The sequence below is a fragment of the Caretta caretta genome, chromosome 1 (assembly GCF_965140235.1).
Source record: "Caretta caretta isolate rCarCar2 chromosome 1, rCarCar1.hap1, whole genome shotgun sequence".
NCBI classification, from domain to species: Eukaryota; Metazoa; Chordata; order Testudines; family Cheloniidae; genus Caretta; species Caretta caretta.
In genome coordinates this window covers 303,589,677-303,615,224 of record NC_134206.1, presented here as the reverse complement: position 1 = coordinate 303,615,224, position 25,548 = coordinate 303,589,677, and the positions used below count along the sequence as shown (strand labels likewise).

At 38.6% G+C, this 25,548-nt stretch overlaps 1 protein-coding gene across 7 annotated transcripts in view; it reads left to right on the top strand.

The window, feature by feature from the left end:
- Window positions 1-25,548, top strand: part of DOCK4 (dedicator of cytokinesis 4) — a 414,714-nt gene that overhangs the window by 206,210 nt on the left and 182,956 nt on the right. For all 7 annotated transcript variants that reach the window (XM_048836082.2, XM_048836079.2, XM_048836080.2 and 4 more), the window contains 4 exons: window positions 3,304-3,385; window positions 4,080-4,140; window positions 6,585-6,717; window positions 9,137-9,225. In XM_048836082.2, coding sequence (XP_048692039.1) covers window positions 3,304-3,385; window positions 4,080-4,140; window positions 6,585-6,717; window positions 9,137-9,225 — 365 coding nt within the window. The remainder of the gene's footprint in view (window positions 1-3,303; window positions 3,386-4,079; window positions 4,141-6,584; window positions 6,718-9,136; window positions 9,226-25,548) is intronic.

Genomic DNA, 25,548 nt, shown 5'->3' with positions numbered 1-25,548 from the left:
CTCTTCAGTGTTCGTTATTTCTGTATTTCTTGTCAGAAGACAGCAGAGCTAGAATGTGCACAGCATATTTTAGTGGCGAGATTAGCACTCATAAAAATGCTTAGAAGTCTAAGCTAAAATCAAATGCCCTGAATACAAAGAAAAGATCCTTCTGCTTTGGGTATTGCTGAGCATATTTGCCAGGTATATTTACCGGTGACTGACTGACTGAGAAGTAAAACACTAGCCCCAGCTTTAACTGTCTGGAGTTTTGGCTGATTGAAGCCAAGCTGTTAGATCTCAAAAATTCTGTATTTTCTTTTAGTAAAGCAGTTCACTTTTCTCATTCATTTTCTAACCTGGTTTCTATGAAGAAATCCATGAGGTTTTGTGAACACACATGCCCTCTGTACTTAAAAGTAACTGAATATCAACATTTCCTAACATTTTAAACGGCTGACTGCTCATTTTTGCTCTCTGCTAACGTATTCTAAAGTTATAGTCGGAACTGTAGCTTTTGCTTCATTTTTGTTTAAATCATACCAAGACACTGAACAAAGATTTTACTGTGGAAACTGCATCTAGAGTTTTTTTCCTTCAATCATACTACATTTAAAATGCGTATGAGAAATTTAGCTCTGCATCACCAATTAAGTGTCTATCGCAGTCGGTATATTTCTGTGTGGCATGACAGTGCTCGCTTGCTGGCTTTTAATAATTGTATCCTGAATTACACTTGCTTAGCCTTGCAGAGTGTGTGTGTGATCAGGGCTTGAAAAATCCACACACCTGTGGCAAGTAGGAAGCATTTCTAGGGCAGTGTCTTCGACATCTGCAGAATCTAAATGTAATTTTTTTCCTAAAAATAAATTCCTAGCTCTTATGTTTATGCAAGCAACCTTCCAAATATGAGCTAAGTGTCTTTGGATATCTACAGGCAGGCAGCCCATTGTGTTCTTACCCTGACTTGTTGATTTATATCTCAAGCTATGAGGTGCTGAGTGTGTAAGCGATAACAAGCCGTTTAGCTATATGACAAGGTATAGAGCAGGAATGAATGGATCATCTGAAAGATGAAGTAACATGTGAATGTACAGTAAGCTGTTACAACAGGCACTGGGTTTTGGAGGGCATGCATACTCTTTCAACATTTGCCAGCCTATAAAAACTGTTTGTAAACACCATAAGTCTGCCAAGGATCCAGTTTCCTGGAAGCTGCTGTTCTTGTTTTGGACAATCATTTCCATTTGCCTGCTTTAAGCACAAATCATGCAGTGAAACATCCACAGCTGTTGATACATATGACTGATGGACAGGTCTATAGACTGGAGATAAGGCAGTGAAATTCAGAACTGCCTTGTTGGTTGCCTGGATTAAAATTATATTGACACAGTTCAGATTCATTGCTGGTTGCAGATCATAGAGACAGGCTATGTAGCCGATGTGGGATAAGAACCATCTTTTTTGTTCTGTGCTTGTATGGCATCAGCCACAATTAGATCCTGGCCCATGACTGGGGCTCCTAAGCGCTATATAATACACACAGTAATATTCTTGCTATGGTGAGTGTTAACTTAAAGTTTATTTAGAACCCGGAGATCAATATCTGATATAACAGCACTCTCTTAGTGTATTTCATTTGTATTAAAATGAGCTAATTTTTTTTATAAATTTTGAAAAACACTTCATCTTTTAAATTCATATGCAGCAGAAAACAGTTGAGTTTTGCACAGAATGTTGAGTGACCTTATTTTTAAACCCTCTTTTAAAGTTACCATGGAGACTTCGGCTGCAGGAGATGGCTATATACTAAAGTATGTGTATGTGCTTGAGAAATGACATTTCCAAGTCTCTGCCTATGAAATATACAAGAGTTTAGACTATCCTACGCTTAGCTTCCACTTATTCTGCCATCAAATGGGAAACTGGATAGCTATAAATGGGGAATGTGGTTTAAAGTGAACTACTCCAATAAAAAGTCTAAGTACCTGGGGATTCAAACTGCCCAGGTTGGCTGACTTGTACAAATTAAACCAACCCCCAAATGTAGCTCAGATTAAATATAATTTAGATTAAATGATTGGTCTCCAGATTTTGTGAATGGGGAATGACAGCACGAGAAAGATTTAACTCATCTTCAGGATTTTGTACCTCATCTGGCATATTCCTATAAAAATTCCTGCTGCTGTTTTTAAAAGATATATATTGGTATAAAACATTAGCAAAAAATTTTGGGCTTTGGCCATAGGCAGAAGAGATGGAAACAGCTGAGAAAGCTGTAGTTAAAAATGTATGTGCAGGATGATCTCTTGGTAATTTATTTTATAACTTTGGGGTATCGAGACAGCTGCTTGGCTGGGGGTGGGGGGAAGTGTGGAAGAAAAAATAGATTTTCTGCACATCGTACTATTTGTGACCCTGTTGCTCCACCCTTTAAAAATAGGGTTATGACACATCCCATTAGAATTGGTCCAAAGCATGGAGGGTTCTGACTCTCTTGTAAACTTCCCCCACACACGAATTGCCCGTTTCATAAAGTGAACTTTCCTATGGGCCTGATCCAACTCCTATTACAATTCAATGGGAGTCTTTCCTTAATGTAACAAATGTCCTTTCTCCCTTTTTCATAGGTTCTGCCCCCTCAGTGGCTCTAAAATTCTCTCTTTCTCTCAGCTTTAGCAGAGACAGTCTTAAATTTCCCAAACTCTTTGTTCTGATACTTGTTTCCACAGGAACATTTAGCAAACACTGACAGATTTTAAAGGCAGAATTCTGGAAAGAATGCTTTCCTGACTGCTTCTATAAAGGCTCTTATTCCATAGTATACTAAAATCCATCTAGTCTAACTCCATTTGGGAGGGTGGAAGTTAAAGTTTAATAGTAGGGACAAATATCATCAACATCATCTTACCTATTACCTTTTCCTCTGACAATTTTATTAATCTTTGAGAAAGATACTGATTGAATGCCAGTTTGTGTAATTATGCCAATGCACGCACAGTTAGAATCCTTACCAACATATTACATATCTCCTGTAATAAAGTCCAGTGTACCTAGATTTTATAGTTTTCATATTTCTATGTACCTACATCATTTCACAGGAAGTGAATACAATTCTACAAAATCACAGCCCAAAAAATATTATTTCATATCGGATTTGTTGTAATTACAAGCAAAATATCAACATTCAGTATACTTTTTTTTGTTATCAAGTTCTTAGAAATGTCATTGCTCTATATTTTGAGGAAGATTTCACTTTGAAACAAATTCGGAATGAAGTCTCATTTGCCTTAACATTACTCAGCATACTTTATTTTCTTGCAGCGAGAGGTTTTTTTTAAGACTGAATAGGAATGGTTTGCCAAAATGTCCAGAGAAGCCAGAAAGACATTGTTCTCTCTTTGTGGTGAGCTTTACACATTCTTTATGCTCATTTTGTGCAATTGTGCTGAATATTTTAAATAAAAGATGGAGTAAATTAACTATTGTGTAATTAAATAGTTCAGTGCTGTGTCGGAGCTGTTTGTTTGGCTATTGATTTGAATCCTAATGAAAGATTCCGCTGTGTCACTGTGGCACAGACCAATGCTAAAGGTCTTGCAGAGCTGCACCACACCTTGGGGGACACGAGAGAGAATTCTGCCTATTTTCTGGTGCTTTCCCAGTGCACAGGTACAGCATATTCCTCCCTGCAAGGCTGGCCAGTGCCGCCTCCTCCTTGTCTCTCCTGCACCCAGAGGTAGCTTGGAGACAACAATCCTTGTGCTTTAAAGAGTGTAGGGACTGCAGTCGTGTATCACTGATGTGCAGGGGCTCATGAGGGAGCTCCTTACGTCCTGCCCCTCTGCAACCTGGATGCAGCAAGGCACAGTCTGTTCCATAGCATTTTAGGACAGAAGTTGCCCATACTCCTGCATGGCCACAAATTTAAAGTGTTCAAGAATGTAATTTTTCAATATTGTATTGTAACAAATCCTCTGTTAAAAGTGTACTCCATGTTCATTTATCACTTTCATTGGCACATAGAGTAATATGCTAAGATCTCTAAATGTCATACTTTAATTGTGGGTCAAAAATAATGAGACTCTGATTCTCTGCAGGATTTGAGTAGCAGTGAACTCAGGAAGGACATCTACATCACTGTGCACATTATCCGCATAGGTATGTACGATAGCCTGCCAGCATAAGCTGTACATTTGGAAGGCATTGGGTAGTAAATAAAGGAAAGACAATGTGCTTGAGTTTTGCTTATGGCATATGTCACATTCGCTGATTGTATGTCTGTGTAAGCTTTGAAAAGCATAGCATAATGAATGAGTTTATAAAGAGTTTTAAAAACCCACTCTTCTCTCACAGAGTAATTTCAGGCATGTTGCATTAGTAGAACAACTTGTCTGGAAATTTAGCAGACTTAATAAGTATAAATGGACTGATGACAATGTGTACTCTTTCTTTTACATAGTTCAAACAAATTCAGTGCCCTTTTTGTGGGATAAGGGAAAAGAAACTGCAATGGAGGAGATGTTGTTCCCTTTAAGAAAATTTTAACACATGTTATGAACAAATCTTATTTCCTCCAAAGACGGTGCTTAAGTTCTGTAGAAGTGAAGAGCATGTACTTTATTTAATCTATTTCTTTAAGAAATTGTCTCGTGGCTATATTGAGTTAACTCAAATAATCTTCACATCTTTCCTGAGTATTTCTCTTCTTAGAGATATGCATTGTTGCCTGTAAAATAATGATATAGTTAATGTACAGCACTAAGTGTACCTTCATTTCTTCCTGATTGTTTGAAGAGTATTTTATTTTTGTTGTAATAATCATCTGCAACGCACGCTGGGTTTGGATAATACATACATACCTGAATAAGCAAAATGTCTCAGATCTTTTCTGTATACTTTTTTCTTTTTTATATGGTTGTGATGTATCACCAGGACTTCAAAGCTGGGAGACATATACTTATTTAATGAGTAAGGTGTAGGAAATTGGGTGGTAAACAATTTTGAGGAGAAAATGGGGCCAAATGTTAACTTTTGAGCCAACCAGCCAAGTTGGTAAGAATAAACCTTTAAAATAAGGGCAAGGTAGAGAATCCTCCTTGTTTCACCATTTTTCTGAAATATTGACAATCCAGATTGCAAATAAGAGCCTGCCATTGTGTCAGCAGAGTTTCAGGAAGAGGGTGGAAGGGGGAAGCTAATTCTCTGTTTTTCCATTTTTTTTAGAGCAAGGAAAAAAACCTCAAGTCTTTGCATTTAGATCAGTTTAAGATTCCAGAAAGGATGCCTATGAATTTTGTATGACTGTCTTGATATTCCAGTCACTGCATATGCTATTTGAGTTGCATCAATTCAAAGTCTCTGTCTTCTGATTCTGTAAAGTTGAAATAGGTTCTATGTGTTTCATAGCTCCACAATCAGGCCTTTTGAAAGGTCAATGCAGTTTTTAAGGGCCTTCAGTAGGGAACCCAGAATCTTTTTATTCCAAAGGAGCAAGGAACACTGCAGAGTCATAAATAGTTTGCCATTTGTCAGTGCATAAACATAGCACTGATGTGGGATTATGAGAGAGAGCTATTGAAAGACCAAGGACACTTGCTGAAATATTTGAGATTAAAATAAGATTTGGACAATGTACTTGGTGAAAATGAAAGATTCTAGATTCTAGAGAATAAGATTCTCTCCTAGCTGCTGTGATTCAGGGAAATGTTATGGGGAGGCATTTTCCGACAACAGCTATGACCAAGTGCTTTTCATTTCAGAAACTGGCATCAAACACATATGCACCTGGTAGAAAAGGTGCATAGCTGTCATTGAACAGAATACGTGAAGGAAGGGATTCTCCTCTATTTTCATGCAGGACATGCAGCTGCATGTTGGGCTATTGCTTTGTTCATGCAGTTGGGCTATTGTTTTTTGAATAAAATGGGAAAGAATGTTAGAAAAAGGTCTGGTTTTCATCACTACTTCCTTTTGCTTCTTTGTTTGTTTCTTTATACTTATTTGCTTTCTTATGCTCCAGCATCTTTCCTCTTCTTTTTGTTCTCTCCTCGTCTTTCATCTTTAATAGCTGCTCTTGCATTAGTCCACTTATGCTACTGAATTGCCTCTTATGGTGGCAGCACCTGTCTGCTTAATTGTCATGGCCAGAGACAGCACTTCCTATCAATCACAGGGCAGAGGACTATTAACAACAACTGTCATGAAATAATATTTACAAATGTGATAAGACCTAATGTCTGGTAGTACATGATACCTGAATGCTAAATTTGGTGCAGCATTGCCCAATTGAATATAGTTCCTGGATATTAAACAAGAAGTATATGATAGGGGAGTTCAGGAGAAGGTAACCAGTGTCCTCTCAGTTTTGGACCTTACAAATGCACTATAAGTGTAATGCACTTTTCATATTTTCTACTGTTCTAATTTAAGTGGAAAATATGGAAAGATGGAAAAGATTTGTAACCACTATGCTTGCCATAATCTCATAAAAACCATTAAGTTATCTACAGGTATCAGCTGAGCTGGGCTCTCCCTCCTTTTCTGTGGCTTTAGAAAGAGGCATTTTAGTGGATTATGCATCATATTTGTGTTATATTTGACAGGCCGAATGGGAGCTGGAGAAAAGAAAAATGCTTGCAACGTACAATACCGACGGCCCTTTGGCTGTGCAGTCCTCAGCATTGCAGATCTACTGGCAGGAGACTCAAAGGATGACCTTATCTTAAAAGTATACATGTAAGAGATTCTTTCCTTTTAATTTATTAAGAGGTTTGGAGTCCATTTATATCAGTCTGTACCAAGAAGCAATGGCTTTTAATTAGTGTAAGTAAAGGGCTTTAGTCCTTTAAGGTTGTTTAAGCATTTCCATTCTAATCCCCCATAATATAAAATAGTATATTTTAGAGCTGGTCAAAGAATAGGGAAAAGGTTTGATAAAAAAATCAGAATTTTTCACCATTTTTGTTGCAGTTGAAAAATTTCCATCAACTCTTCATGTTTGTTTTTTCAAAAATGAAAATATGTTATAAAAAATTGCACAATTAAACATTCAGAAGTCAGGAAATATGTGAGTTTGAGGTGCATGTGTTACTTTAATCTGGCCCTGATTGGATACAATTATCAAATAATGCAATAGGATATCATAACATTTTTCTACGTCTGTAGGCCTTCATCAAGCAGATACTCATGCAAACAGTCCTGTTAAGTTTTCAGGATCGAGGCCTGTGTAATTTCATTTAGTGTGCCATTTTACAAGAAACACAGTGAACAATTTGCTGCACACCCTCACTGGAGTTTTCACTGTGCAGCTAAGCCATGCATTCATCTACAGCCAGGTCGTCTTTAGTGCGCACTTTACAAGTTTTGCAAGAGCTCCCTGAAAAATGAACTTTGCTTTCCGATAGTGTGATTTTTCATTTGTTCATAGTTCGTATACACACTTCCTCTCCCTGTTGAACTGCCGCTTTGTACCCATAGGTTTTCAATGTCTGAGCAGTGTTTTGATAATCATGAAAGTGTATTTTGTCTTTCACTCTACTCATACTCCAAAATAGCTGAATTGTTTTTGCTCCAGCTTTCCAATATGATTTTCCTTTGGGCAAAGCCTAAATCTGTAAGACTTGATCCTGAGAGAGGTAAGTTTCAGAACGTTTTAAAAGTTACTGAAAATGGAGGATTAGAATAGAAATGCTTAAACAACCTTAGGCAGAGAAATTGCTATAATAATCTTTATATGGCAATGTGAAGTGTTTTGGGGACTTTTTTGAAATTCCTTGTACTGCCCAAACATCTGCCAAGAGTACTTTATCACTCCAGAAAGAAGTAGGCAGGGCAATCATTTATATATAATGATGCAAAACAATTACAAAACTGCAATAGCAAAAAATGTAAATTATTAACAATGCCATAAGTGCAGGGGACTGGAAAACCAAAACATCTCACTCAAAATCTAATTATTTTAAATGCATGGGTTTATTAAATGGCAGATGAAATTTTGGCTGATAGTAGATAGAAAGAAAGTTCAATTTCCTGGATGCGGTGACACAGAACATAGAATTCCCTGCTGACCTTGAGCTCGATAAGTTAAGAAATATTTTGTGGGATGATCTATTCTAAGAGTATAAACTGAGATACACTAGTCAGACACTTAACGGATTCCTCTTCCACTGTAGTTTAGTACTTGAGTCTTGAAGACACTTCAGTCTCTAAAAAGCAGCCCTTCACCTGTCTCTTATTCCCCACTGTGCTGAATTAGAACTGCTGGAAGCAGTGCTTCTGATGGCAATTTAGTATGACGGTGAACAGGTGGCTGACTTTTATTTTACTTTAATTTTCTGTCAGTCTAGATTAAAGTGCTCTCTGTTGGATACAATGCTGTTAAAGGTATTGGTTGGACAGTTGAATTTCACTTTCAAAGTCTGTGGTTGGTAAAAATAAATGTGGCGTTAGTACTTCAGTTAGATAAAACAGAACAAATTTGATGAGACTAACTTCAGTCTAAATGACCAGAAAAAGTTCTGTGGAATATTTCTCAAATAATGGTCAGATTATGGAATTCAAAATTTTTAATTAAAGCAAATGAAAATGCTATATTTTAAAGTTGCGGCAAGACGCTTTTGCACCTACAGCATTGTTTAATCTATTCAAATGGCTTTCTCCTATAGGCAGCCTCCTATCCCTGTGAAACTAAGAACATAATTTCCTTTGCCCTTTAGTTAAACATAATCTCTACTAGATGTCCTGTTTCTGCTGAGCTCTTGAATGGTCACGTTAGGGAGGTTTCACTGTAATTTAGAGCTGAAGAAGACATTAATACACATGAGTAATTCAGCAGGAGCTGAATTACTGAGTGCCACCAAGGACACCCTTCCACTCAAATTTCCCAGGCAAAGCAAGCATTCCTACAGTGACATCCTCAACCAAAGCATCTGAGTGCTGCCATGACACTGCTCCCTGTTGTGGCAAGCTGTTTCACTGGGCGTCATGTCAAAACCCACATTGTGCCACCAATATGACCTGCTGATTTAGATAAATTTCAAGATGCTAGTTGGTGAGCAGAAGAGGATTTATTTGGAGAGGCCAGTTAAGTTTGTTACAGTGGGTCTGACAACTGTGAGCTCTCATTTCAGATTTAAGAATGTTACCATTTTCATAGGTGCAACACAGAGAGTGACTGGTATCAGATCCATGAAAACATCATCAAAAAGCTAAACGTTCGTTACAACCTGACAGGCTCCAATGCTGGTGAGTGTATGTTGCAAAATGTTCTATTGCATTATTTTAGTTATTTTTTAAAGTTTTACAAATAAAACGTTTTCTTTTTGAAGGGTTTATGACTGTTGTTTTCCACTCACGAAAAAGGAATGCTATTGCTACTGTTGTTGTATTGGTTAAAAACTTGAGGGGTTCCACAGCAGTTGCACATCCTGCCTTTCATCTGCAACTTAAAAACCTAAAAGCACATCACTGAATTCCCTTACAGAAGCAACTGATTAAGAACTTTCATTTTGAAGGGGTGCCAAGTTGCTGTGAAACCTTGATTACAGTCAAGTCTCTAAATTCAAGTATAAGGCTAAATCTTCAGCTGGTGTGAGCTGGTGTTTGGTATCCAACTGGAAGTGCTGCCTGGTCAATAATACTGCTGATCTTGAATTATAAATAGAAAACTGATCATGTTGTTGACATGATGTATCAGAATCTCTAGGCAAGGCAAAGTGGGAGGCCACCACACTGTTCGCAGAACCTCTTGCTGAGTAGGTGAGGGACATACATTTTGTTGGCATCTAAAGCATTTGATATGCCTCCATAGCCAACATCCATAGCTGTCATAGAATCACAGACTCATAGAATCATAGGCTTTAAAGTCAGAAGGGACCATGATGATTGTCTAGTCTGACCTCCTGCACAATGCATCATGAGAATGGATAAAGTAGGAAGAGCAATAAGCAATGTTAAGGGACAGAGACAGCTGGCCTAGTAGCCTTGTAATACTGCTCTGTATCGCCAGACAGGAGACTCTGGGATTTACATGCTTCCTGGAATTGGCAATTTTTTTTTAACCACTATACTCCAGGAAAGCAATCAAACCTCTTCTAGCTGGAAAGAGAGGGTAAGTCTATACTGCAATTAAAAACCTGCACCATGCCCGTGCCAGCTAACTCATGTTTCCACGACTCCGGCTGCGGGGCTTTTTCATTGCTGTGTAGACTTCTGGGCTCGAGCTGGAGCCCACACTCTGGGACCTTCCCACCTTGCAGCATAGGCCAGCTGTGGGTGTCTAATTGTAGCGTAGACAAACCCATAGAAGTATACGACAGTGACTTGGGGTTTATCTACACAGTGGGGTCATGCACTCTACAGGCATGTGATTTGTAAAGCACATGAATGTGATGCACTTTAATTGATCCATGTAGTCCCTGCTGGTGCACACTAAAGGTTCCCTACTGCGCTTTAACAAGTACAGTGCTATTTTTAAGTGCTGTAGGGAACGTTTAGTGCGTACCAGCAGGGTCTATATGGACCAATTAATCCACAGCACATTGGTGCGCTTTAGGAATCACACCCCTATAGAATGCACTACCCCACTGTTCAGATGAGCCCTTAGTTTTTGCTTTCAAATCCTATTTCTTCCATGTTGGTCCTGAAAACACATTCTTTGAAATTTAACTGCAGAAGAAACTCAGGTGAGAATTAATTTTCAATTTAATGTTATGTTTCAGTGCAATCTTGTATCATTTGAAGTTGTAAACCCATAAATTTAGTAGATTAAGTAGGCCTGTACAGTTCAGTTAACTTGATTTGTGAACGTGAAACTTGTATTGAAAAGTTACATGAAACGTGGTCTTCAGCGAGGTGTGAGGGGAAAAAAGCTCTAATGCTCCATTTCATTTTTAAATATTCAAATTAATTGAATTTAAAGGACACTAATTAAGGCTCTATAATTTAATATGAAGCCTGGCTAGGATAGCCGTAGCTTGTCATTTAAATTTTTTTGCAAAAAAATGCATTATGATGCAAAAAGAATACTTGTTTGTGAATTCAGTGTATATAATAAGAAACCTACTTTCTGGGTTCCTCAGATACCGAGCATCACCCCTCTATGGAGGTGGAAGGAAAAAATAGTACCACTAAAGTATTTTGCACTGATACTGGACAATTTGTATTTAGGATGGTGGGCTAGAATTTGGCATTTGGAATGCAATACGCCCTGTAGGACAAATGTTCTTTGAGATGTATAGGGAAAAACATTCTGAAAACAAGAAAGGAATGTTTACTGTTGATGCAAATGTGAATGCCTGCTACTTGGCAGTCAAACTCTCCAGGAAGATTTTATTCTCCAAACAGAATTGCCTGGGTATATTCCTGTGGTAAACCCTTCTGATTGTTCATGCGTTTGATATTGTGATTTGTGGTCTCCCTGTATGTGTCTGGACAGAGTCCACTTTAAATACTGGAGTTTGTTCAGCTGCCAATAAAAGTAAAAGTAATTTACTTTTTCTTAGTTTCATTTGTGCGTGAGCAGCAATTTACATTTCACAACAGAGTCTGCTAACAGAGTAGGAAAGGAATAGCTATTACAGCTAATGCAGAAATGACTAGCACCACCTATTGGAATAAACTGTTGAACTGAAGTTGAAGTTACTCTGAGTTTTGAATATACAAATTAATTTAGAAGAACCCAGGTATCTTGCTCTTTGTTTGAATTATTTCATTTAAAAATGTTCACAAATATGTGACACATTTCGACCATTAAAAATAATAACCATGATATCATGATCCGTAAGCCACTGGAAAAAAATGACACTCGGAAAATTGTAAGCAGTGTAGTTGTAGCCGTGTTGGTCCCAGGATATTAGAGAGACAAAGTGGGTGAGGTAATATCTTTTATTGGGCCAACTTCTGTTGCTGAGAGAGACAAGCTTTTGAGCCACACAGAACTCTTCTTCAGGTCTGGAAACGGTACTTCTAGAGTCAGAGGTGATGTGTTGTGGGGAGAGGGCACATGCGGGGTCATGTGCATCTCCCCCCCCACACACGATTTGCTGCTTGGCTTGTACTGTGCATGCTCACACGGACTGAGGATGCTCAGTAACACTGCTGAAGCCCATTAACACTTCTGCAAAAGGGAGGGTTAGTGGGTTACAGATTGTTGTAATAAGCCATAAATCCAGTGTGACTGTTCAGTCCATCATTTTTAGTGTCTAGCAATGTTATGAATTTAAGCTCCCAGGCTCATCTTTTGGAAGTTTTATGCAGGTTTTCTTTGAGGATGAGTACTGATAGGTCAGATATAAAATGATTGTTTTGTGAAAAGTGTTCACATACAGGTGTTTAGGGTGTTTTTGTCTTTTATCATTTTCCTGTGAAAGTTCATTCAAAAGCATAGTGATTGTCTGGTTTCACCCACATAGTTGTTATTGGGGCATTTAGTGCACTGGATGAGGTACACCACATCACATGTTGTGATAGGCATGTGTAGGATTCATGGATCTTGAAAGGGGTGTTGTAGAGGGTGTTGATCATTGTAGCAGTGGAGATAAGTCTGCAGGTTTTGCATCTGCTGTTTTGGCAGGATCTGGTGCCACTTTAAGTTAGTGTGTCCTGGTCTGTGGGGAGCTTGCTTCTGATGATGAGCTTGGAGAGGTTTGGGGTTCTTCGAAGGCCAAAAGTGGAGGTTCAGGAAAGATCTCTCTCAGCAAGGGGTCCCCATCAAGTTTGGGTTGTGATTGATGTTGCTCCGTATGTGTCCGTGTGGGGTGGTAGGTGAGAACTAGGGGTGTGCAGTCTGAGAGGGTTTTTATTTCTGTATTGAAGCGAATTCTCTTAGGATATGTGGGTGGCCCGTTCCATGATGTGGTCTATTTCTCTAGTTGAATGTCCTTGTTTGGTGAAGGTGGTTTTAAGTGTATTAAGATGTATATCCCGGACTTCCTCCTCAGAGCATATTCTGCAGTAGCTGAGTGCCCGACTGCTTTCTTGGTGTGTTTTGGGGTCATTACTGGATCTATGAATGTAGGTATGGTGACAAAGGCACTCTATCACCTGTGGGTGAACGCTTTCCCCAAAGCAATCGCTAGGTATCTGACCTAGCCAGTCCTCATCCTCAAAGGAAACCTGCACAACACTTTCAGAAAATGAGCCTGAGAGCTTAAATTCATAACTCTGCTAGACACTAAAAATCATGGACTGAACAGAGGCACTGGACTGATGGCTGCTTATAACAATCTGTAGCCCACTAACCACCCCTTTTAGTCCTGTGACTGCAGAGGTGTTAACGGGCCACTCGACTTTGAATGGTCCCTTACAATTGTGCTAACCACTTATGCTAAACAATCTGTTCCACCTTACCTTTTGCTGTGATGTTGGGACTACCTTTCCCAGACCCGAACAAGAGCTCCGTGTGGCTCAGAAGCTTATCCCTCTCATCAACAGAAGTTGGTCCAATAAAAGATATTACTGCACACACTTGTCACTCAGAAAATTGACATTTGTCTTTAAGTTCTTAACGGGTTGTGAGTGACTCCTAATGTAGAGGGGATGCATATTGTTATCAAGCCTGACATTTCTGTGGGCTATATGAAAATATTTATTGTTCTACAGAGCTGTCTTGGTTTTGTTCTGTTCTGTTGGCTGTTCATACTTGCCTGCATTTTAAAAAAATAAACCTTAAAACCATGTATTTTTGCCTAAGATACATTAATTTGAAATCCCAGGAAAGATGCAGGAGCAATGGTTGATGGGATACCTTTCAGCAGCCCATTTGAATCTGTGGAAGAAGCTATTTAAAAATATATAATTCATGATTAATTTAAATAATTCCTCTTGATGTTAAACAGATGGAAGATCTGATATGTTTACATTTTAATCAGTGAGAAAACTCATAGACATAAAATTAATATAAGCAGTAAACAGTTAATTTCAGTTTCTAAACAGGTGGTATGCTTCTGAATAGGTTTGGATAAATTCACAGTTTACAAAAGGTGGTTTGTTTTAATAAAAGTGGGTTGCTCTAAATATTGATATTAACATGAGATATGAGTCTTAATACTGTTTGTTTCAGTTCCTTCTCTGAAAAGCTACATTGGCATTATTTGGTAATCACTGAATCACTCACTAAGCAATAGGACATAACAAACGGTGCTCTTCTGGTGGTTATTGAATACCTTGGGTAGTGGTATCATTTGAGACACAAGGCTGATGGCAGAGTGATTTTTAACCATCTGAGATCCACTGTAGTCCTCAGCATATGTGCTTCATGCAAAGCTTTCACTCTAATAACAAAATATAGATCACTTTTGAAATGATAAATCAGATCCAACCTTTTACTGGATATTATTGACATGAGTATGACATTAGTGCAAGCCAAACAGTCAGCTCCCTTTGTATTCAGAATCAAAAGTTTGGGCTGTTTTACAGTATACCACAAATATCCCTTCAAATGTAGCACCTTGAAAGTGAGATGTGGGAAGTTACAGCATTGTCTCTTTGCTTATTAGATTTTTGGTTAAAATAATGGCTTAAGTATTCTCAGTGTCTTTTAAAGCTTTGAATTATCATAATAATATTTGGGGGGGGGAGTTGTCTGTACCAGTCCTATTTAATAAAATATTATGTAATTTGTTCATTTTAGATTACATTTCCAATATTATGAGTTGAGTCAGTAACTACACCTGTAGTTAAGATTGCCTCACACTTTGTTTTAAATCTGTTTTCAGTTGCTTATAACTTTGCCATACTTTAACCATTAATACTGAAATGTTCCAAGCTTGATCTCTCTGCTTCAGTCTCAGAAAAGTGAAAATGGTTCAAGGCTAGTGCAAAATGGATAATTTTGGCAAACAATTTCTTTGAAGCGGTCTTGTGATTCCATGTTTTGGGACAAGAATTTGAAATTGGGCAGGGAGATAGTTCTGGAATCACAGAAGTGCCTTTTGCTTTCCCTGTGAAATTGGACAACTTTATAAGCCTCTGAAAATCACCCTCTGCACATATTCATATAACCTGTGAAAGGGATGCTGCTAAAATCTCCACGGAATATGCCCCAGCCCCAAAGAGTTTCCTGCATGTCCACACCACTGAGCACGTTCTCTGTTCCTAGTGGGTAGGTAGAGCTAGAATTCTGGATGGGTACATGTTGCAGTAGCCGCAGACATTGCCTACTTTGGCCTAAGGGAAGGTGCACTGCGTTGAGAGACCACCATAAGTTCCAGTCTCAACTGTTCCACTGACTGGTGGTAATTCTGTGCACTTTCACAGCCCTTATTGAATGAGGTCTCATACCCCTACTGTAGGAAGCAACCAAATATCTTTCAACATTTACCTACGGTCTCTAATATGGGAAATCTCATCAACATAGCCCCATTGCCTTTCAGAATGATTTTGCCAAATCTGAGTGCTTGGCTTTGCTTTCTGTTACTATTAGACCACACTCACTTCCACAACCTTCCTGATTCCCATATTCCTCTGCTGTCTAGCAAAACAGTTAAGTACTCTATGAGCAAGAGGTGTTGTGTCCCATTTTAGTAGGTGATCTGCTTAGTGAACAAGTCTGTTACTGCTGCCAGTTACTCTTTTAGCTCAAGTGGTAGAAGTCTGCATACTCCTGAGTTCCAGCCTGCTGATCACCCATTTGCACGGATCAGTATGTCTCCACATGATGTCATTTGTTTTTCAGTTTCCTATTTAAAAAATTGAGGGAATTACACACAAAAACCTGTTAAAACAACATGAAGGATGCACAGTCAATTATTCAAACTTTAGGTAATGCCAGAATGAAAACAACAAGGAGTCCTTGTGGCACCTTGGAGACTAACAAATTTCGTGGGCCCACAAAAGTTTATGCCCAAATAAATTCGTTAGTCTCTAAGGTGCCACAAGGACTCCTCATTGTTTTTGCTGAGACAGACTAACACGGCTCTGAAACCTGTCACCAGAATGAAAGTTACCTTTGTATATATTTTGATGCTAATGGGCATTAGGTGCCCAACTCCCCTTGACTTTTAATGGGAAATTATTATAATGCATGCACACAAGGATATGAGCAACCAGAATTCTGGCATTTCCTAACTTTGAGTCCTTGACTTTGCAACCATAATGTTCCTTTAATGCATTTTATTTATTCTGTTATATAGTTGTGGCATTGGTGTGCACGGTGATTTACAGGCACATAAAACAATGGGCCAGATTAATCTCTAGGGTATCTTCTTTGCTAGTGAAATTACACATGGGATTAATTTGGCCCAGTGATTTTGCCTCAAGGATCTTAAAATCTCAGTGGGATTGATTACAATGAAAATGATAATGCCAGGGTGGGTTGGAGAGGCACAGGATGATGAATGATAGAACATCAGGAAACAGAGGAAAGGGAGTATGATGATCATGCTGGTTTCTTCTGGCATTAAAGACTATGAGATTATGAGTACTGCTTCTGAGGAGCCAGAGTATCTAAATGAGGAATAGAAGCTGTTCTTTCTAGTAGCCATGTTAATACCAAAAGTACAGTTGTGAATACATTGTCTACTGTACTATGCTGTATGACCATCTTATTACAAGTTATGCATACAGCCAACTGAAATAACTGCAGGTACATTTTACAATTAAACAAGTTGACAAAAGAGGTGTTTTCATATTTTATTTCAGACCAGTTCTGCTAATAATTGCACGAGTGAAAAATTCAGTAGATGGCATACTCCTATTCAGTGTGCAAAGCCGTAATGCTCTTGCTCTGATCTGAAAATCTAGTCATATTATGCAGCTACATAAAGAGCCTGCTCCACCATTCCTCATTCACGCAAGTAGTTCCACTTGAATCAAGGCGACTACTCATGTGAATAAGGATTGCAGGATCAGGCCCTTATGTAGCTGCAGCACCGATAATGTGTAGGATTATTGTGAATACCAAGGAACTGCAGTTCTTCCAGGCATTATAACTCACTCAGGATCCTTATCCTTACAATGCCCTAGGATAATGGTATCCCTGATCATAGTTCAGCCCTGCAAAGAAGCATTTATATGGCCCCAATCATGTGTCTTATACATCTCTGTACACCTTTGAGGAAAAACAGATTTACTATTTAAAGATATGATCCAACGTGTGCTTAGTGGACAAAGGAGACTCATAACTTTGAATATAATAGGACAATCAGAAAATTGTCAACTTGAAAAATGGTAGGGTCATGATTTTGCATCACAATACAATTTATCCTATTTGTTTACTCAGATATATTGTATATTATATTCCAGTCTCATGAAGTAATGTGGCTAAGATGTAATTATTCATGTGTCCCAGAAGACCATTAGCAGGTTTGGATAATATAATTATATGAATTTTCAGTGCGCAAGATATTGGGGGGCATGAACTTGTTACAGATAACAGGAAGGTTTGGTAACTGAAGCCTGCATGATTGATGATCAGCTCTGTTTTGAGAAACTCATGATGGGGGGGGGCGCGGATAGGGGTGAAAGAGAGAGTTGGACATGTAATTCAAGCAAGAATGAGATAATTTTAAGTGGAGTATTCAGTAGCTGTACAGTCATAGTAAATTGTGAATTTTTATTTCGTTCACATTAACTAATGAAATTAATTCCTCTGTGGTTGCTTAGCAGCCAGGAAAAAGCTTTTTTGAAGAGCTTGCCAATATGTTCAGATAGATTTGCTGACACCTCATGGAAAATATTGTTGTTTCATTACTTTATGTGGCATACAATACATATTCTGTAGCTTCAGTCTTTTCCTTCCAAAAGCTAGCATGACAAGATCTGAATCCCCCTCACTACCACCACCACCAGATTTTGATGTCTTATACTTATCAAAAGAAGAGAAAAACCTGCATTTGAATCTTCCTCTTTCTTGTTCAGCATCATTATTTATTTAAGTGCTGATGCTGAACAAAGCAACGAGACTGCTTTCCTTTGTGCAAAAACAGTTGTCTATTGCATCTCCAGCTGAAGTCTGAACTGCACCTTAACAACCAACTTATAGTCGTTTTGTAAACAATAGAAGGTATAGTCAGAATCAGGGGAATGCTTTTTGTAGTAGTTGTCTGATGAAAGGAAAGGAAAAAATGCTTGAAAATTCTGTTTTTTAATTACTGATACGTATATTACTGGATTTCCACTCATTAACCATATAAGAAAACATACACAGTGCTAGGTCCACAGCCTTGCTGTCAGTGCAAATGTGGACAGAAAGCTGGAATAAGTTTTTCCCTTAATCCAAAAACCCCTTTCAGCCTCTTTACTTTCTACACAACACTTTGCCTTGCCACCTTTTCAAAGTGAACTGGCAGTTTTTCTGTCTTCAAAAACTCAGTTATTCTCCTCATCTGAAAAGAGAGAAATCCAGATCAAAACCAGAATTTGACTCGTTACATACTAAATATAAATGTCAAATTTTGCCACTGCTTTTGTATTTACCCCTTAGAACAGACACTGCCAATTCCTTGATTGGTTTATTTCGATAAGCCTGAAGGTTGGTGTTCCTCATAAATTTTCATCCTGGTTTCTTTCCAAAGGAGAGGAGGATCTTCTGTCCTTGCTCCCCCATGTCACAGGCCAGGATGGAGTAGTAGCTGAATGTTTTGTTTTGTTTTTCATCCCGTTTTCCTGTCTGTGGGGAGGGAAATGGGAGGAAAGTAAGGTTAGAGCTTCATGGACAAATCATCATTGAGTTTTGGTGTGGTAGCCATAGTGTACTATCTCTGTAGGGCCCTTTGTTTTCAGTTTTTGTTTTTATTTAATTTTCCCCAGGAATTCATCAGTGTTTATTACCACCACAACAAAAACAGGTGAAAATCAGTGCAAAAAACTATTAATAATTTTTCTGAGTAAATAATGGGGTTTATTTTGGTGGACAGAAATACGGGGGAAGGAAAAGTGTTCAGTAGATTAATGCTTTGAATTTTGTTCATGAGCGTGGTTTGCTGCAGAACTAAAGCAAAACTCGAAACACAGTGCTACCTCTGAGCTTAAGAAAACAATATATCTGTAATCCCCAAATAAAACTTTTCATTTGAATAAAAAGTTTACTGTTGTAGACTTAGAACTATTAGCCTATAAAGATTTACATGTAATAATTGGACCATACCATTTTCAGTGCATACACTCTACTTCATCTTCTTCTCCTGTTTTTGTTTTTTAAAAACTTTTGAATACTTCCTTGTGTTCTGAAATGTATTCTGATACAGATTTTTGTTTTCTTCCCATTTTAGTGTATCAAATCTTTAAACCATTATCTGCTAACAGCTTGAAATGTGTATGTGGTGGGGGTGAGATTCATCAGTACGTTCAGAATTGCACGCACTTCAGAGCTTGTGAGCGAGCCTGTTTGTTTATTGTGTGTATCTTCTAGACTAATACATAGCCTTACAGGCAGCTTTGCGTATACACACAGACTAATGTATTATAATACATGTATCTCATGCAATGTATTGTATTTTCCTAATAAAGTAAGTTATTTTTATACATTTGAATGATTCAAAAGTAGGGTGAAAATAAAAAAAAAAAACCTCTGAGTAATACTTTTTGTAAAACATGGGAAATCTTCGGTAAAAATCGGTTTAAACAGAAAACAAAGGGGCTTAGCTATCTGGTAGTAATACCTAACATAGTGCTAATGCAACACAGGTAACAGAATGGAGATCAAAGCTCCTGCTCTGCACTGGCCCTGTGGCTGCTGTCAGGAATCAACATGCTGAGCAAATTGCCTAACATCTGAGTTCAGGCCCTAAAGATAGGAGGCAAGTAGTTACTTTACTTTCAGTTATGCTATTCATGGAGTAAGTACTACTCAATATGGGTAATGGTGGAACAATCCAGCACTAAGTAATTAAAGAAACCCAGTTGTACCAATTGCCATGGAAGGGTTAATTATCGGAAAGTATTTTGGTTGTAATCCATTTCCTGCATTAAAAGTAGCAGATGGTTTCTGCCCAGATTTGAAACAAAACATCTTTGAAGAAAAGCAGGAGCTTTATGAGGAAACCATATCTATCCACGTGCTCGGTCTTACGTGATGTACCAATGAAGATTACAAAATTAATATTTATCTATGTTTACTAACAGAAAAATTTGATTTACTTCCTGCCGAGTCTTAAATCATATGCAGTTTTGCTACTTTTTATTTTCTGTTGTGTTTTGCCTTTTTATGTTATCGTTTCTTTATCCACTCAACCCCATTTCTTCAGTTTTAACTTGCATAGCTACTTGGGTAAGGCCACTGTAAATATACTTTATAGAACATTAACATGATTTTTCAGATCATTTTAGGAGTTTGCCTGAAGTTACAAACGTGAAGCGTCTAGTAAATCTGGAAAATGAGACTACACTTTACCTAAGTTTTAAATATTTGTATAAATAATTGTAAAGTAACACACACAGTTATTACAGTACTATCAAAGTATTGGACAATAGTATGTTTCAGATGATAGAACACTAGCCTCTTGTCAAGAAAGTTGAGTCTCATACCAAGACTTAGTATCAGCATTTGATTAAAAACCCTCTCTTCAGTGCTAGGTAAGGTGGGCAGAGCTGTTGCAGATGTTACTCTCTGTATGAGGCTTCATACCAAGACTTAGTATCAGCATTTGATTAAAAACCCTCTCTTCAGTGCTAGGTAAGGTGGGCAGAGCTGTTGCAGATGTTACTCTCTGTATGAGGCTTGAAACCAGACTCGCTTAAAGAGCAAGGGAGAAACTCTCTAATGCATTCACTAACTTTTCTCTTTCCTAATAAAACAGTCACTGATACACAAGGGCCTAAGTAACCTGCTACTGATCAAGTAATAGCTGCCTCATTTTACTACAGAATCACTGCACAACCAGTGAACTTGTTGAATTGTAAAATGGCTTCAGATACAGTTAATATAAAAGATGTGCAAAACAAAGCCAAATTCTGGCCATAACTAAAGGTGATTTTAATATAGAAGAATAACACAATTTGTAATTCCAATTTATAAATATTGATTTTTTCCCCCTCTAACAGTAACACCTTCACCTTGGGGTGAGAATATACCATATTGTACTTTTTTCCTGCCTAAAAACATTTGATGTTTTCAATTCATTAATAAACAGTTGCATGTTATCAGCTTTTAAAAAATTGATATGCACCATGATGAAAGGAAGGATGATTCCGTCACCAAAGCACTGGCCTGGGCTGTGGGAAACCCAGATTCACTTACTTTTCTGCCAGAAGCTTCATGTTTGATCCCGGACAAGGCACTTAATGTGTCTCTGCCTCAGTTCCCCATTTGTAAAATGGGGATAATAGCACTTCCCTACCTACAGGGATGGTGTGAGAATAAGTATACTGAAGATTGTGAGGCATTCAAACACTTTGGTGACAGAGGCCATGTAATGACCTAAAATAGCTAGATAAAGAGAAACAGAAATAGAATAGATTTGATTTGACATTTTTCAACATACAGTTTAAATCTGTTTAATGCTTTCATTTATCAATGTGAAATAACTCATCAAGTTCTGAGGTAGACTATTACTTTCATATCTCTCCCTTACACAGACTAAATCCATCTGCATGCAGAAGACAGAAATAGATTGCCTAGGATCAGACAGGAAAGGTTCAACAGTGTGTAGATGCCAACTTTGATGCTCTAATAAAAGCCCCTTAAAATTCCTATGCTCTTGATGCAATATTTTTGCTCTTGAGAGATAAGAGTAGGGTGCAAACATACACAGTCAATTTTTCACTTGCTAATGCCAAGAGGAAGAAAATCAATTTAAATCCAATACAGATTAAATTACCGGTGGTGAAGATTATAAACTTAACTAGCTACTTTATAACTGGCCTCTGTCAAAGGGATTTCACAGAAATAGTCAGTATGAGGGAAAGATCTTTTCCTATCCCGATATCTTGGAATGCTCTTAATGAGATTTACAATGGTGACACAACTTAATTGCATGTTTACTGAGAAGCAGCATGTTATTTTGTGGCAGTAATGCAATGACTACATAGTAACTGTTGAAATAGTGTTAACTATACACTAACTTGAATTGATGGGCAGACCTCAAGGTTTAGATCAGATAAAAATCCAAAATTGTAGGGTTTTCCTCCTCTTTTCAGCTTGAGTAGGACTCCTTCCAAATTTTTTTTTTCAGTCTTCTGGCACCATCTATCTTCAAAGCTGCATTGTGGGGTCAAGATGAGGGTTTTTCTTGAAACCTCCAAACAAATATTTCACCCTTTCGCATGAGTCTGGGGCATACATAGTCCAAGACCAACATGAGAAATGAACGTCAGGGGCCAGGATTAGGCAGAACCCTGAAAATAGTCTTTAAATATGGGGGCCAGGGGAGAGAAAGAGAAATGGGAGGGGCAGGGTGTGAGACCTAAATGGGGAGGTGGCTTGTGTTGAGGGAGAAAACCAGGATTTGGTATGGTTGAGTTGTGGAAGAGAGGGATGAGATTCAGGTTCTTTCTTACAATGCCTAGCTCACCATCCCTAGTAAATTCTCTCTCTTTCCCCTGATAACTGTGCAGTAACTTGATCTTTCCACTGTAGGGGGAAGTAGAACATGAATTGGGTGATACTGTCTTGTTTTGTCCTCAGTTGTCTCTGTTCAACAATGATACATAATGAATAAGGAAGCTTATGAACAAGAGAATATGTTAGAGAAATTGTTCAAGTATCATTCATTCTTGTGGAAAGCATTATTTCCATATTGCTGTCAAGGTCAGATAAAGGTGGATGCATTTGTTACACTAGCTTCTGGACATTTTCCTCTTGTGCATCTAACTTTTAAGACTATTTGTACTTTCTTTACACACACGTTTATGTAGGTAGATTCTGAATATTATGGTATTATTCAGTATTATATCAGTTTTAGCCTGTTTACTTTATCCTCTCCCACTCTTTAGTTTGTGCACCTTGTGATAATGTATTAGTTGTTTCTCTTTTTGTGCACATGAGGCGCTAACCAGGGAGGTGATGGATGCCCTCAGCTCCCACTGAAGTGAATGACTTATGGGTATTTTGGGTACCATTCATGATTGATCCCCTAGTGACATTTGGAGTCACTCCCCTAGTAAGTTACACCAGACTTGCTAACAGAATCCATTAAGTGGCCCCTTAGTTACTTGGAGGAGGAATTTTACTAGGTTTTGCAGCAGTCAGAAGAAATTGTATAATTGATACAACTGAAAATCTGGAGTTCTGTACAGAGTACATCAGCAAACTGAATCAGTGTTCACACTGAAAACCCCGCCCAGATTGTCCTCCAAAACAAAGACACTGCTATCTTGCCTTCTAGCATCCACTTAGTCCCTGCCATCTCTTCCCCAGAAAAATCTTGTTCGAAAAGACATGCATTGCAATGTGATCTAAAGAACAACAAATTCTTGCTTTTTCAAACTAATAAGAGAAGCTTGAATGTGTAAATTGGAGGACCCTTCTCTGGAAATATCCTGTCTGTGGGCCCTCCTATTTAAATTGGGAGACTGTTAAGTGCCTCCATTGAATTCTGCTTCCATGGTATCATATGAGGAAAGATGTGGAATCATAGAGGGTTCATGGAAGAGTCTAGGATCTAAATCATATAAAGATGGAGGAGTCTAGGATCTAAATCATTTAAAGATATATGGGTTTCATACAGTTGAAAACCTGAAGGGACCATAGATTACCTAGTCTGAGCTCCTACGTATCACAGGCAGTTAAATACCACCCGAATAGCCCAACATTAAAACTTAATACATTAAACTGAATCTAAAACAAAATCTGAAGCTAGTCTTGCTCATGTAGTACAGGCATAACATTATCCTAACAATAGCAAGACTGCTTAACAAGTGAGCAACGTCATGCTGCACCATCTGAAGTTTGAGTGGCTGAAAGGCCCAGCTCTCAGTAGAGTGTTTTACAGGTATCTAATTTGGAGATGGCAAAGGCTTAGGTCATACTGGGCTATGGAAAGGGAAAGTATACAAAGCAAAAGGTCACCACATTCTGGTAAAAATAAATAAATAAATAAATTGTTGGGCTTGGATACTATCTTGGCATCCAGAAGCAGCTGAGGATCCATGGGATCAGCAATTGCAGAACTGAGAAACTAAAATGGAGCAAAGTCCCTTGATTTGTGAGCTGATGTCATCTCTGTTCATTTTGTCCTAATTTATCAACATCACCTCAGTCTTATTTGCTTTAAATCCCAGCCAGCTCAGTCTCCGCTAAACCCCAGTTCACGAAAGGCAATGGGCAAACCAGTCTGCTGCATCAGCCAGGTCTGACAAAGTAGGGTTTGCCTACACTGCAATAAAAGACCCATGGCATAGCTGCGTCTGGCCTGGGTCAGCTGACTCGGGTTTGCAGGGCCCAGGCTGCAGGGCTATAAAATTGCAGTGCAGGTGTTTGGGCTTGGGCTGGAGCCTGGGCCCTGAGTCCCCATGAGGGAAGTGGGTCTGAGAACCCAGACTCCAGCCTGAGCTTGAACGTGTGCACTGCTATTTTTAGCTCCTCAGCTAAGTCCTGTGAGCCCAAGCCAGCTAACCTGGGCTATGAGCCTTCGTGCCACAGGGCTTTTATTGCAGTGTAGACATACCCATAGAGACTTAAGTCCCAACTGTGCATTGTTTGCTTCTGTGCTTAGTGCTGTAACTGAGGGGTTTGGGTGGCAAAGGTGGCTCTGAGACACTTGAGTGGTTCCATTTTCTGGGGTAGCTGATATGCCCAATCCCCACCCACCCAGTGTCAAAGTCATCATACACAATTTTAAGTTACACTCTCTTTCTAGTCACAGGCAGTGGGAAGCAGAGAATCACTGGAGAGCAATGTGCTCCAGCTGTTCCCCCTCTTCTCCACCAAAACTAATCCCTTGATCATACCTGATGCTCACATCAGGGCTAGGAGTGGGGGAGATCAATAAAGAGACATTAGGCCATCTGATGAGGCACCTCCTGCACTCCAGAGCAGCAGCTTTCCACCCCTTGTATGACATAAAGAGGCATGCAGGTGGCAGAATACAGCAGAGAATCAGACCCTTATAGCTCAGTGTCATTCTCCTATTGGCTAGAGACCCCATAGCCCATACTGTCTCCTCTGATGTCCTCTCATACTCGTTAAACAGAAAGGATGACACAAGAGAATTTAGTGCACCATATAAAATAGCCCTTTGGGCATAGGAGTAATCACCGAAACCTACCCTCTGTGTTCTTTCTCAGCTAAAAACAGAACTACAGTACTGAGTCTGACGATTCTTGCCAGGGTTCATAGATGTGTCAACAGAGCTCCTGAAGCTTATTTTGTATTGACACGTTGCTAGCGTTTATACAGTAGAGTGCTTTTGTTTAATTACTTGCCACTTTTGTGGCAGTTTATTAATTTGCCAGTTTAATCCTTCGTTATATTTTTTGACAAGGGGATTATGTATATGATGTTTTGATGTGTTTAAGAATTAGTTGTCGCTGAAGACTGCTATTTGAAATACATTTAAAGTAGTAGCAGTGCTGAGATATTGTGTTTTGATATCAGTACACAACGCATAAAAGCATCTTTCTTTGTTCTCAATAAATGTGAAGGCTGCAAGATGAATATTTATAGAGAACTTTTCCAGGAAATTATTGCTA